Source organism: Ptychodera flava, chromosome 19 (genome assembly GCF_041260155.1).
Source record: "Ptychodera flava strain L36383 chromosome 19, AS_Pfla_20210202, whole genome shotgun sequence".
Classification (NCBI taxonomy): domain Eukaryota; kingdom Metazoa; phylum Hemichordata; class Enteropneusta; family Ptychoderidae; genus Ptychodera; species Ptychodera flava.
In genome coordinates, this window is record NC_091946.1 from 3,325,001 (window position 1) to 3,339,959 (window position 14,959).

Genomic DNA, 14,959 nt, shown 5'->3' on the forward strand with positions numbered 1-14,959 from the left:
TGGATGGATGGATGGATGGATGGATGGATGGGTGAATGGATGGGTGAATGGATGGATGGATGGATGGATGGATGGATGGATGGATGGATGGTGAATGGATGGATGGATGGATGGGTGAATGGATGGATGGATGGATGGATGGGTGGTGAATGGATGGGTGAATGGATGGATGGATGGATGGATGGGTGAATGGATGGATGGATGGATGGATGGATGGATGGATGGATGGATGGATGGGTGGGTGAATGGATGGGTGAATGGATGGATGGATGGATGGATGGGTGGATGGATGGATGGATGGATGGATGGATGGATGGATGGATGGATGGATGGATGGATGGGTGAATGGATGGATGGATGGATGGGTGGGTGAATGGATGGATGGATGGATGGATGGATGGATGGATGGATGGGTGGATGGATGGGGGGTGAATGGATGGATGGGTGGATGGATGGATGGATGGATGGGTGAATGGATGGATGGATGGATGGGGATGGATGGGTGGATGGGTGGATGGGTGGGTGAATGGATGGGTGAATGGTGGATGGATGGATGGATGGTGATGGATGGATGGATGGATGGATGAATGGATGGATGGATGGATGGGTGGGTGGGTGGACGAATGAATGGACGGACGGACGAATGGATGGATTGATGTGTTTACTGGTAGGCGGGTAGTCAGGATAGGGTAGGCAAGGGATGGATAGGTCGGTATATAGGTAGACGAATTTTGTGTGCACGTACTTATACAAAAACATCAACAGTATTGAGTTTCTATAGAGGCTAATCGCAATGTGATGTTCAAAGTATTTCATAACTCCATTGGTATAGCTCTACAGTCAACTTGTCTTGGGTGTACAGGCAGGTGACGGTGACAACAAACTGGAGAAAGGTCGACGACCTTTCAGCTAGGCTACTGCCAATGAAACGTCTCCGTTCGGAGAGTCCCCGGCGCACCTGATGCATCTCGTCTGTTTCTGATGTTGTTTTATTCAGTTACATAGCGTACCGAATTATACAGCAGAGGCAGGGCTTCTTTGAACTGAGAAACTGAATCCCTTGATAACATCTTTTGTACTTTGGCGAGTGCCGGTTGGAAATATATAATTAATCTACAGTCAAAATACTGAACGAGTTATTTTCATTGGGTGACTCTTTGAAGGTAGATCGTCGTAATTTCAGTTGTTTTTTCTGGCAACACCGCCAACAATACAGGTTAAGGAAAGGCACGCTGAATAGAAAGTCATTTATTCTCACTAATAGCATCTAATTTGCTTTATTATCCATTTATACTCAAATTACCTGAGATTTTGGTGAAATCACATTACTGTTGCAATAAGATTCCCTTGCAACACGCTGTTAGGTTTACCGTGTTTCTATGCTGTGTGGTAACGGCAAACTGAATCATTGACAGTCGGAAAATGTCTTCATTTATCAGTCCATTGTTCGAAATGCTGAATAAAACTGAGGGCAAACACCGACATTTGAAGGTCACTACTCCTGTGACATTTAATTTCGCAGCCAGCGGTGTATCGATCGGAAAACAATATTTAAATTTTTAATGAAAACTGGCATTTGCAATTGTTGAGGGAGCCATGGCAACAGTGAGATTGATGTATGCTACGCTGTACTAATATGCATGACACCAGTTCGGTGTTCTAAGATTTCAGATTGTCAGCTATTACTATTACATAAAATTTTGTACAACACGTATGTATGTATGTATGTATGTATGTATGTATGTATGTATGTATGTATGTATGTATGTATGTATGTATGTATGTATGTATGTATGTATGTATGTATGTATGTATGTATGTATGTATGTATGTATGTATGTATGTATGTATGTATGTATGTATGTATGTATGTATGTATGTATGTATGTATGTATGTATGTATGTATGTATGTATGTATGTATGTATGTATGTATGTATGTATGTATGTATGTATGTATGAATGTATGTATGTATACACTGGGTTGATGCTTAATGCACGTAATATGTGTTTGTATCATGCAGGAATAACAATATAAAGGCAGATAGGATTTCTGCCTAATCGTACAGCCGCCAATTAATGCACACGGTTATATATATATCGGTGCAATGGATGATTAGCTTCAGAGAGACCGGGAGGCTTCAACCGTAAAGGTCGTACTAGTTTATCTGTGACCTGCGGCGGCGATACCCGCAAACCTTGTCTGTTCTGGCACTGAGCAATGATCGTTACTTTTATGTGTATCAGTTTTGTCCTGTGACCTTGGCTTTTACCAAGCACACACCCTTGATGTTGACACATTGCGGAAAAATTGATCTCGCATGAGCGCTCGTCACTGTCGACATTCGCTAAGATTGTTTTGCTTAGGTTGCCAAGGCGACGGTGTGCGAGCAAGGGGATTGAATGAAATGAGTGCGGTTTGAGCTGAATGATTTCGACAGAAATTGCCTCAAGACCATGCGCATCGTCGATAGCTATCAAGCAATTGCTTAAATCGATAATGTCTGTACTTGAGCAGTTTTGGATCATTTATCACATGCACAAGCCAAGTTTGTCGTCTACGAACAAAAAATACTGGGATTTATTCTCTGGTTGTTCTACGTCACAACAATCCGCGTCTATGTCATCAATTTTGGTGCGTCGGACCTTTCTTGCGTCGATCTTCGGTGTGCTCTTCAATGTAAACAAACAACATGGCGGCCGGTATTTCTCCCACGATCAAAATGTGTCTGCCGTGAAAATATCGTAAAAAATAGTCGTGATTATTAGAATCCGACAAAATACATCCACTAGGCAAATTTTGAGTCCTTGTGTTTTAGTTTTGTCGCCAACATGGGGGATCGTATTCGTATAGACTCCGCCGATGCCTGAACTTTCGACGCACTTTGTGCTTTCATGCTGCTTTCATGCGGTAGACATACGGCTTCCGCTGCAACAACAAGGGGATCATGTGCGTGCGGTGTCCACGCCTCCAAAAGTCACGTTATGAAATTTATATTTTCATAGACTACGACAATAATAATCCGAGCAATGAAAACACAATAGTGTACCGACTGTAGCACGTGTAGACCGAGAGGTCGTCTGACATTTGCTCCATACACGAACGTGTGCGCCGAATTATTTCTCGCTCACGCGACGGACGACTAATATTATTCCTAAAGTAGTTCAAAAGTTTAAACGCAGAATCGTCACCGAAAACTTCTTTTACTTTGCAATATATATATATATATATATATATATATATATATATATATATATATATATATATATATATATATATATATATATATATGTTCATTGAAGAATAACAGAAATAGAATGGCGAACAATACTTGACATACCACTGTTCCTCTTTAAAGCAGCTTTGTTGAGAGATGGATAATTTGGAGCAATGGCGCGATGACAAGAACTGTATCTTGAGAGTCAGAGTACCTGAAAATATTAAAACCTGAATTTTATTTACACAGCATAACCGTAACATTTGGAATAATGTGTGTCAGGTTCGCTAGACCTTTCAAAAATCAATACTAGTTCACCTCTGGCCCACCAGAAAGAGGAATGCCATATTTCTATATTTTTGTGTTTGTTTGGTTTTTTATATTTTGTACGGCGTATATTTCATGACAAACAAGAAATATGTGATTGGCATTCATCCTTGATCTGACAATTTTGCATCTATTCATTATTCACGCGAGATCTCGCCGCGAAACCATGAAACCTACTAATCTTCTTGTAGGTGACATTAACATAGTTCACGTGATCTCTGTTCTCGGGCCAAATCAAAAGAACGTTTGTTGCATGAGAAATCAGGACGAGATGACTGCACGACTTTAAAAATCCAAAAGTTCTAGTTCTTGTTTGAAGACACCGTCGTACAAAAAATGCTCTCAGGTACAATTCCATGTGGGTATGTTCTAATTTTTATTTTAGGTTCTTTTTTTGCTAAAATTCGCAATTTTGACAAAATTTACACAATATTTTCAGAGACACCTTACAGGGATGACAGTTATCGTCGACGGGAATACAAGTGTAAATACATTCAGTATGGAGGCGTGATACGATCAAAAATTATATATTAAATGTATGTATGTATTATACATATATATATATATATATATATATATATATATATATATATATATATATAATATAACGGTCAAAATTAATATAATATACATATATATATTAAAAGATTATATATTATAAAACAAAACTATATAACAAAATGGTATGAGAATAAAAGAAAAACGCACAAATATGATTATACATCAGAAATCATTACATTATTCGGTGAGTGGTGAACAGACAGCGTTCGCTCTTCGATCAAACTCGTCAAGGAGTAGCAATACGTTTCAAGACTGATAACGGTTGCCAGGGCAGCCGCTGGAAACTTCATTATATCTGCACCGACAAGTTACAATGTATTTACACTAAAATATAATTTGCATAGCCGGAAGGTATGGCATCCGTAACAATCTAAATTGCAGACGATGGCGCACTCGCAAGACTCCAAATTACCGCTTGCATAACACGTTTTCTATTAGGGCCACTTTATCAAAAATCCTTTCAGGCTTAATTTTCGACCATTGAACTGATTCTAAATTGCATTGCAGAGTTATTAAACCCACCACGGGTTAAATAATGGCGGAACATGTAAATGCCATTTTCATGCCCTGTGGCAACTCTAATTGGCTCTCTCTTCGACTGCAAAATCTCGACTTGGAGACGGCTTGTTTCTCGATACTTTTATAATTTTCGGAAAACATATAATTAAAATACAAAAGATAAGAATCCAGAATGGTTTACCTTTTCCTTCATATTCAAGACTTGTTCTCTTTAATAAGCAAATGTCTACAAATATCGTTTTCTAACGTTTTAACGTTTTAACCCCATACTTATGAGTACTATATATGCATGCACATGCATGTCTATCTGTCTGTCTGTCTGTCTGTCTGTCTGTCTGTTTGTCTGTCTGTGTGTCTGTCTGTCTGTCTGTCTGTCTGTCTGTCTGCTGTCTGTTCGGATGGTATGTATGTATGTATGTATGTATGTATGTATGTATGTATGTATGTATGTATGTATGTATGTATGTATGTATGTATGTATGTATGTATGTATGTATGTATGTATGTATGTATGTATGTATGTATGTATGTATGTATGTATGTATGTATGTATGTATGTATGTATGTATGTATGTATGTATGTATGTATGTATGTATGTATGTATGTATGTATGTATGTATGTATGTATGTATGTATGTATGTATGTATGTATATGTATGTATGTATGTTGTGTGTATGTATGTTGTGTATGTGTGTATGTGTGTATGTATGTATGTGCCTATTGATGGATGAATTTATGCATGATTGGATGGATGGATTGATGAGTTGATGGATGGGAGGATAGATGGATGGATGGATGGATGGACCAATAGCGACTACGGACATTTTGAAACTTTGAAATAGTTTGAGAGAACACGCAAACCATGTCTGTAGTCTTTGTATTATATGTTTATGTTAACTTTTATTTGCGACCATATATACACATATATACGGGTGAAACTTACGCAAATTGTTTCTTGTAATGTTTCTTGTAAGGTTTGCAATGTCTCACATCTGTGCAGAAGTGTAGACTAGTGTGTGAGAAATGTTCGCCTTTCCATTAAAGGCTCATTTGCCATCAATTTTTATGGAAGGCTTTCCACTCAAACGTAACCACATTCGCTTGCCAATAATTTTTCATAACTAGAGGGAGGATCAACAAGACATCAGTCAACTAACCCCATCCTGGATTCACGTTGCTGCGGCAATTACGGATGAGATGTACGATTCTCGAAGGCGCATGCGCCATACCACGGAGTAAACATGCCTACATAAGCAGAACAGTTCGTTCAGTCACTGTCGCTGACAAGACTGTCACTTGATGCTCGCTGTGTTTGTGGATATGTGACGACTGGAGATGTGATCCCGTGTAGAGTTGCCTATTGATCCGTGACAGACGTCCACAAGTCGTGAAAATCGGTCCTTGGTCACAATTGATGGACGGACAAATTCCCAGCGACCCCCGAGTCAGGTGAAAGGGAAAGCGTACACGCAGTAACACAGCCTTATCATGGAATTCGATCATGTTCTTAATTTGTTAGGGGACTTTGGTCGTTATCAGAAACTCCTCTACTCAATGCTCTGCTGCATGTTACTGCCGACTGTATTCATCGTCTGGGGGCAGGTATTCACCAGCGCCGACGTGCAGCATCGATGTTACGTGGCTGAGTTGGGCGATACGAGGCATGTGGACTCCAGCGGGATTAACCGCAATGAAACCCGACAACTGCCTCTTTTCATTCCGTCAGAGCGACGTTACGACGCATGCCAACTGAGCAACTGCTACCGTTATTTTTACCCAAACAGAACAGCTGACTACCCGAAAACGTCATTAAACGACACGCTAGCCTCGTCCCCCGCATCACCGTGTTCAAGACCCAAGCGCCTGCCCATAGCCTACTGCAACGATGGATGGACATATTACCATGACGACGATAGCGGTTACCGTTCTTCCTCAGTCACCGAGGTGAGCGCTTATTTCATTTTGTCTCGTTACAGTAACAGGCTTCTAACACACCGCACTGAAGCCTACTGGCGAATCATTCAATTAACATGATTGACACGAACTTTAATGTCTAAAATCGAGAAATTGGTTTTTGATTCATTTTAGTTGTTTTTGAAAGCAGCGCTGATTTACCGACAGGTAAAAGATGTCAGTCATTCTACATTTATCAATGTTGGGATATTCGGGCATTAGCGTTTACACTATCAATCAAACGGGTCATTAAATAGAAAATTCAACGTATGCCATGCTACGGAAGTCATTAGAGAATTAAAATCTGTCATTTCTGTACATTTTATAAATTACATACCTTCAGCCGTGTCCATTTTATTTGCCACCAAGGTATATTAAGGGAGATCTAGTGACCTCCCACAGCGCGAGGGGATTTAATCTGTGAGCGACAAAAAATTATTTCGGCGGGAAAATTGTGCATACTCAACTGAACACGCCACGATTTTTGCATTTCTCCATGGCCGCTCTCGTCATGGATCAGTGCGAGTAGCCGTTCTCTAATGAACATATGTATTTGTTGCTAGCTAGAGAAAATCCTGCTATTTTCGGTGAAATTTTTAGTTTTGGTTGAAATTCACCATCGGAAAACGAAAATGTCAACTTACCATGAGCAGTGGTGTGGTTGGAAAATGTCCGAGATAGTATAAACTGTCTTGATAAATTAATCCAAGCGTGCACACTGATTAAGATGCGCTTTTGATCTAAATTTTCTAAATTTTATTGCAAAAGTTAGAAAATCAACCTATTGATATTATGATTATGGCATTACTATTTCAAAATATACGGACCAGAATGTATTGGCTGAATGGGTTCAGAAATTTGATGGCCATAATGAATTGAAAAAATATTGAAATGTATAAAAACACAGGTAACAGATGTTCCGGGCAAGGAAAAGCTCTGTTTAGAGAACAGCTGAGAGAGGCTAGAGGCATCGAAATTAGATGCTTCATGCTGTCTTTGTCACCAAAACTGTCTCTTTCACTTCTGGAGAGCAATGCAATAGCCGAAAGGCTTTGCACAGTTCCACTTCAAAATAACAGAAAGGGTACAATAGCACTTCCGAATGAATTTTATTTCACAACTCCTTCCGCATGATGACATATCACAACGACGACATAAACGATACTAACACCCACAGCAATAATAGTAATCCAACAACCCTTTCTCCAAATTGTGCTAGGGTCATATCAATCCTGATTCTTTATAAAATACGACTTTATCCTGGATCACTTTCCCTTATTGAACATGTAGCTCGCATAACGCTGCTTAGCGGCTTAGGAGCTAAAAAATCTAGTATCTGCGTCGCGTCTTGGGACCAAGATGGCAGCAATCGCTCCAACAATCGACAGTGCAACGCGCTAGACGAACTGCATGATCATAACCGCTACATATTGGCAGCTAAATGTCAAATAGCTATAGGCTTAGCAGTACACTATCTTGTGAATGCAAGAAATACTGAATAGATATTTTGTTCAAGCTTATTGTTTGGCTGTGTTCATAGCGTTGTAATAAATGTGACGAAAATGTTTCCACGACCACCACCACCACCAGCCCTACCATCATCATCAGCATCATCATCAGCATCATCATCATCATCATCATCACACACACCACCACCACCACCACCGACGCCGCTGTCACATCCTCGCACATATGTCGTCATCACCAGTAATAGTCCCGTCATCATAATCAACATTCCATAGTGTACTCTTTTAATGATGTCGATCACGTTGCAAATTCTTTATATTCTGCCCACGGCAGTCTGACCCTATAAACGCTGTTATCTCAGATTTGAGATGTATTAGGACACTTCGCTTTATTCTCATGACCAGGTTATAAGGGCTAATCGAATACACAACCTTCCTAAACACAATTTTGTTCATAATTTTTCTTTCACAATCATGGTACAAAAGACTTCAACAAAGAAAGCTTTGCCAGAAATAGCAAAGCTTCGCCATGGATGTATTTTGGAAAACGCATGTACTTGGGCAAACATCACGTTCATGTTATTTTTGGTGCTATGTACATGTCTGGTCGATTAACAATCATTTTAAAAGTTCATCGGAATTGCTACCCATAATGACTCGAAAGGTATGATATTTTATCACTCTGTTATATCTTCAAATTTTAATTTGATAAAAACAGCAAAAGAGCAGTTTATTTCCAGAGAAAAGTTTATAATTTGCAATGATTTTGTTCTCAAAAAGGATTAGTTGCAAAAATGGTATCTGCTATTGTAACAAAAGCAGCATTATAATGCAAGATGCTAGTTGAACAATCTTGGCAGAAGTTATACCATGTAGTATACTTAAAAGGAAACTAATTCTCTTCTAACAGCAAGCCTTAGACTTTTAGACGTGCTCCTTATAAAAATGTGTGACCAAAAAGTGACTTCATAGCGAAAACCGACAAGACGATCATATCCAAACTTTTCAGTAGTACTGTCAAATCTCAATCAATACAGTTTGAATTGAAATTCTTCAGGGGTATCGAAGGTAGAGCTTTAAATAATATTCTTTATTTCGTTTCACCATACTTGCCTATTGAGTGTTGATCTACCTTGTACCTTCTCTCCTCCCTAATAACTGGCTAATAAGTCTATCTCTCTGCCTATCTAACTGTCTGACCTTTATATATATATATATATATATATATATATATATATATATATATATATATATATATATATATATATATATATATATATATATATATTGAATTTCATATTCAAATGTTGTACATTTTCAATGGGTCACAATTCATGTAAAAGACACCTACATCCTAAATAGACTAGGTAAATTTAAAGGATTGATAATTTTCGATAAGGCCCATTAGCCTACTGGCAAATCCATTTTACCAGTGAAATGTGGAGATGCATCGGATTTTCATGAAGTGTGCAGGTGTTGATAGCCGCCTAATTAAAGTAAACCATCTCTGGGGAATGCAGATTGTGCATTCTCATTCAAACTGCATCGAAGAGAAGAAATATCATGTGACAAGTTATTTCGTGCTTCAGTGACTGTATACAATATTTTGTCTAAAAACAAGGAGTAGGCGTTTTAATTTAAAGCCCAGTCTTTCAATTTAAATATTTGTATTCAGCAGACTAGTGTATTGATGGTCGGAATAGTGTCCCCAAACTTTGGTGAAATTAATTGGACAGCATGTGTAGTTTTAACTTTTGACTATTTACACTGTATTTTTTTATAAAACATACATTTTATTATTTCCCCCTGACAATGTATGTTTGTAGAGTGCCAGTGGTTGAAATACGGAGGTATAATCGGTGTGAACGCAATGAATTGTGGACAATATGCCTTGTCTTTCGTGATGAAGGAATTCTTGGCCGTACTAAAATTCTGTCGTAAACAATAACAATAACATATAACACGCAGAGAGGCATTGTTGACAAGTAAGCATTTCGACGTGTGTTTGGGAAGAGAACATGGGGCTGTAGTTTAGAAGAGAACATGGGGCTGTAGTGAACACCTATTATCTGGTCATGAGGGCTATAGCGCCCGTTTATTACCCCGAGGGGCCGTGCGTTACCAGAAACATATCGCTATCGTCGCCGAGGGGTATAGCGATGTGTTTCTGGTAACACACGGCCAAGAGGGGTCATTAACGGGCGCTATAGCCCGAATAAAGACCAGGTTTAGGTGTTTTATAAACACACCACACGCTCATGTTGTATTATGTCATAGTTTTTAATGTGTTTTGATATTTTACACCGCAACAATTCATTAGGCCTAAGTGACTAGTTTACATGGCGATATTTCCAAGTCCACAGCGGTTACAGTAGTACCTGGTAACCACTTTCTTCCAATATTCTAAACATATACCTAGCAACATCCTAGGTTGCACTTGAATCTTTTTCGTCGATGAGCTGTTCAAGTTCCTACGCTGTCTGAATGGAATTCTATCTGTTTTAGAAAGAAGCTTGTTTGGTCGCACATCCCGAGCGCACATCACGTTCTAGTCACCCGCCATTGTTTAAAAGCTGCAGACGACACTACGGTCACGTGACCGGGCACGTTTCCAAATTTGGTCAAAACTATTTCCCTAGGGCAACAGTTTTTCATAAAATACCCTTTGACGTCACTTTTGTCGATTCAGCGAGGACTAGACGTATCTATTTTCTCGTCACGTGACGTTTTCTGGCGAATCGCGACACGGAATGAGCATGCGGTGTGTTGTAATTTACACCAGAACATAGAGCCGTAGTTTACACAAAAACATGGGGCTGTAGTCTACACTAGAACATGGGGCTGCACATGTAGTTTACACCAGAACAAATAAACTGCAGAATGTACAAAAGCTCAACAGATACTGGATCAATACTGAAATCTATAAGTATTATAATTTGTAATGGAGAAATTGTGTTAATCATCGCGTCCTTGTTGATTGGAGAATAAAACTTCAGACGCTCACTAAGACTTAACTATCGAGTATCGTCTCACTGCAAAACTAAAAAAAAGGTTATAAGTAAAATAAAATGTAAGACCCGAGCAGAAGGTCGTGACCTTGGACTTTTTTATGAACACTTGGACTTTTTATGAACCGAAATGTCCTGGACTTAATTATACGTCGTGAACTACTGATATATTCTCACTTAATGGCGGCATTTGTATATACTAGATCATGATCACTTTTCGAAGAGTTTCAAAAGGTTGCAAGTACAATGTCAGATTTTCTCATAATTTGCTGTACTTTTACTTTTGAAGTGAATATTTAGGCATTTTGTACCGTAAACATTTAGGAACGTTAGGTATTTTTATATTACTTTATGCAGAATCAAATAGTTTTCGTGGGTGCTTGGGAAAGGATAACCGAATGGATCTGGAAATATTTATATATAGGCTTTGCTCTTGGTATTTTAGAGTACTGACTACCTTGCATTGTATATTTAATTTTCCTTTGCATGATCACATTTAAGAACTCATCAAATTTGTACAGCACCTGCGTCTCAGAGCTTTTGATTCATTCAACACTCTGACGAAATTGAGAGAGGATGGCCATTTTGCCAGGCAACAGCGGTAAAGGCTATAATATCGAGTTAGTTATAGCATCAATAAAACCAAACGAATAGGAAGCTATTTGAGCAGCTGGTTAATTCGATGATGGCGCTGAAGGAAACAGTCGATGGTACGTTCACCAGGCTGAGAATTTATACGTTCGTGAACATTATTCTTCTTACATTTATTGTCACAACTCCCGAGCGTTGTATTTGAAACTCTCTCGTTCAATCGTGAAACAAATTATCATGATGCATTTTGTCCATGTTTCTTTATCCTCTCAATCACGGTCTGCTGGATGAGCTAAATATTTCACTATAGCCTCTGGCGACGATCGTGTGTAGGAAACTATTAAAAGTGCGCTGCATTACTTTTGAAGTTATCAGTCGAATTCTACATGACATTTGAGTATCTTCTTGAAGTCAACGACCGTTTGAAAACTCATCGTCTGCTTTCAAAACTGACAGTTGCCCCTCGGTTGTGGGGAAGGGAAAGCAGCCAATCGGTATTCTCTGATCGAGCTGTCCCGCAGTTTATACTTGTGAAACCTGACCGTACGTTCCGTGCGAGCATAGCAAATGGCTCCTTGCAACCTTTCAATGGCTCACCTCGTCTCTCGCTGCGTGACGTCATGGCGATATCGGAGTCAACCTGGGGCGGACGTGATGTGCATTGTAAACTGCTCTGTGTCGACAGCATCGAATTAATAAAAGTGTTCAGATGTCTAATTCCATCTCAAGGAATTGCTTCACATCTAATGCCGACATTACTCTTGGCGTCACTGGCAGGAACGACACTGATGTAATAGAGTTGACTACTTTTGCATTCCATGCTGTCGATGCTTTTTGTTTTAAGTTTAATCTAAAGCTTTGTTCGTTTGAAATTATCACGATAACACTTGAGGGTGAGTATCCTCATCAAATGCATCCCAAAGTCATTAAAAATTCGACCTTTTGATAATGGCGTATGGGTTGGAGGTGATTATTGATTCAGTTGGATATGTACGAATAATCGATCGATCGATCAATCAATTGCATAGCTGAATGGATGATTAACCCTCTTCAAAATCAGCGACTTTTACCAGTAAAACTTCATATCAACAATTATCTGGATGCAAAGTGAATCATTTCTTTTGAAAAGTAAGTCAAAATAAATTACTTTGACTTGAGGCGAAATTTGACTTCGCCAGGAAAGAAGGCTAGTGATCTCACCAACAAGACAAACGGTGGCCGTTTCAAGATCTTGCAAAGATGCCCATTCCCATACTTCAAATCTGAGAACTCGTCCACGAACCAATAAAAATGCTAATTTCAACACAAGCGGGCACCCTTAAGCATTCAACTGTGTCAATTGTTGACACTTTTAAAATCTATCTTGGGCACAATTTGACGTCAACAAGTAGCAAGTGACATGAGCATTATCTTCGACTGTCCATTTTTGATGACGTTACCATTTATCACTGCAAAACCTGGCGTTGCATTAATGTGTCCTGCGAAAACAAAATGTTCTCATTTCAATGTAAAGGACGTGACTGAGATTGTACTTCTTAAAGAAAGGAATCTAAGTGGAACAGATTTTCAATATTACGACGAAGCGGAAATTAAACATTCTTACGTCCTCACCGTTGCACAAGACTACACCACCGAAATCACATTATTTAACCATCTTCTAATGGGTGATAGTGCGAAACTGAAGTCCCTGATATAGGTTTTAATGCCAACATTCCCATTTTATGTTTAACTTTATATTTGATACAGTTTACTGTAAACTTGAGGTTTGACCTAACCTTCTATTTTTCACTTCGATTACAAATCTGACCTGAGGATAATTTCATTTTCATGAGCGTAAAAACACAACAATAACCTTGCTCATGTAAGTGAGTTTATCTTGAATTGATAAAATATATATATATATATATATATATATATAGTATATATTATATATATAATATATATATATATATATATATATATGTGTGTGTGTGTGTGTGTGTGTGTGTGTGTGTGTGTGTGTGTATGTATATATATCATGTACGAAAACAGATTATTAGATACTAACGTACCTACATACACTTACATACATTTTCGATATGGATAGATTTACAGATACAGGGAAACATAGATTTACAGTTAGGTAGCTAGCTAAATAAATGGATGATACAAAAATAGACAAAGACGAAAGAGCAGCTATTTGAATTGAATTTCGATCCATGTGGATCATGTTTGAATTCAATTCTTACGATGTAACCGCTATATAGTTATAAGTTGTAAAGTATGCGTTTCCGGGTTGCATGTAAGTAGAACATTGTCGTCAGTGTATAGGATTAGCAAAATACAAAATTCAGCTTTGGAGAAGCTGAAACCCATGTGTTGTAGAGTACATTCATATCCTTCAAAGATGACGTGCACTCTTAACCCTTTGACTCTGTATAACTGTGACTCTCTGAGTTAAACCAGGTGAACTTCAGGAATTATTCAACGCTAGCTAGAGAATTATCCGCGAGTTGAAAAAGTACCAGAGAGCTAAGTACCTGCATTTCAGGCAATAAAGCGATAAGCTTAAGCTTATTTGCAAATAAAGGATGAGTATAGAACTACGAGGATCAAATTAATCAACAATCTTACAGTGCCAATCATCCTGATGTCTATTTCAAGCGCCCCAAGAAGGCCAATGTCACGTGGGTAGGCGAAACACAGTGCGAAGAATCAGTGAACATATACGGTATCCCCAATGCAGTACGAATCACAACACTATAACATCGATACGCGATGCTCAGTGAAAAGCTTGATTCATTTCCATCATGTGGATGAGAAACACAACGCAATACATGAAACAACCCCCCAAAAAATATCTGGCCTGGACAGAGTCTACGCATGTTCATCCGTACCATGTAATCAAACTCTGGTTGTTTCAGCGCTCAAAAGCCACATCACTTTGGTTAATGGTTAATTGTATTTTGAAGAATTCAAATTTAGACATTTTTTCCTTAAGCAGAAATTGAAAGGGTGGAGCAATATGCACAATGCATAAATTAAGACATGTGAGTGGACATAAGCGCATGCGCATACCTTGCTCCTGTTGAAGTTCACGTCTGTCATACCTGGCCAGAAAGGCAGATTGCCTGCTCAAACACAATCTTACACAAACACAAATATATTGTCCGCTCAGAGACCAAGAGTATCGTTACTTTTCAAAAGTTACAACACAGATATCCTCAATTTTTAAAACCGGTAACTCTGCACTGCCAGTCTCAGCAAAATATCAAGTACCACACGATAATTTACACAGATATCCCAATTTTTAAAACCGGTAACTCTGCACTGCCA

The 14,959-nt window shown here is 38.7% G+C and overlaps 1 protein-coding gene across 1 annotated transcript in view; it reads left to right on the forward strand.

Moving 5' to 3' along the window:
* The first annotated feature begins 5,851 nt into the window (after positions 1 to 5,851).
* LOC139118404 (organic cation transporter protein-like) overlaps positions 5,852 to 14,959 on the forward strand; it is a 35,948-nt gene continuing 26,840 nt past the window's right edge. The window contains exon 1 of the mRNA XM_070681705.1: positions 5,852 to 6,570. Coding sequence (XP_070537806.1) covers positions 6,115 to 6,570 — 456 coding nt within the window. The 5' untranslated portion in view covers positions 5,852 to 6,114. The remainder of the gene's footprint in view (positions 6,571 to 14,959) is intronic.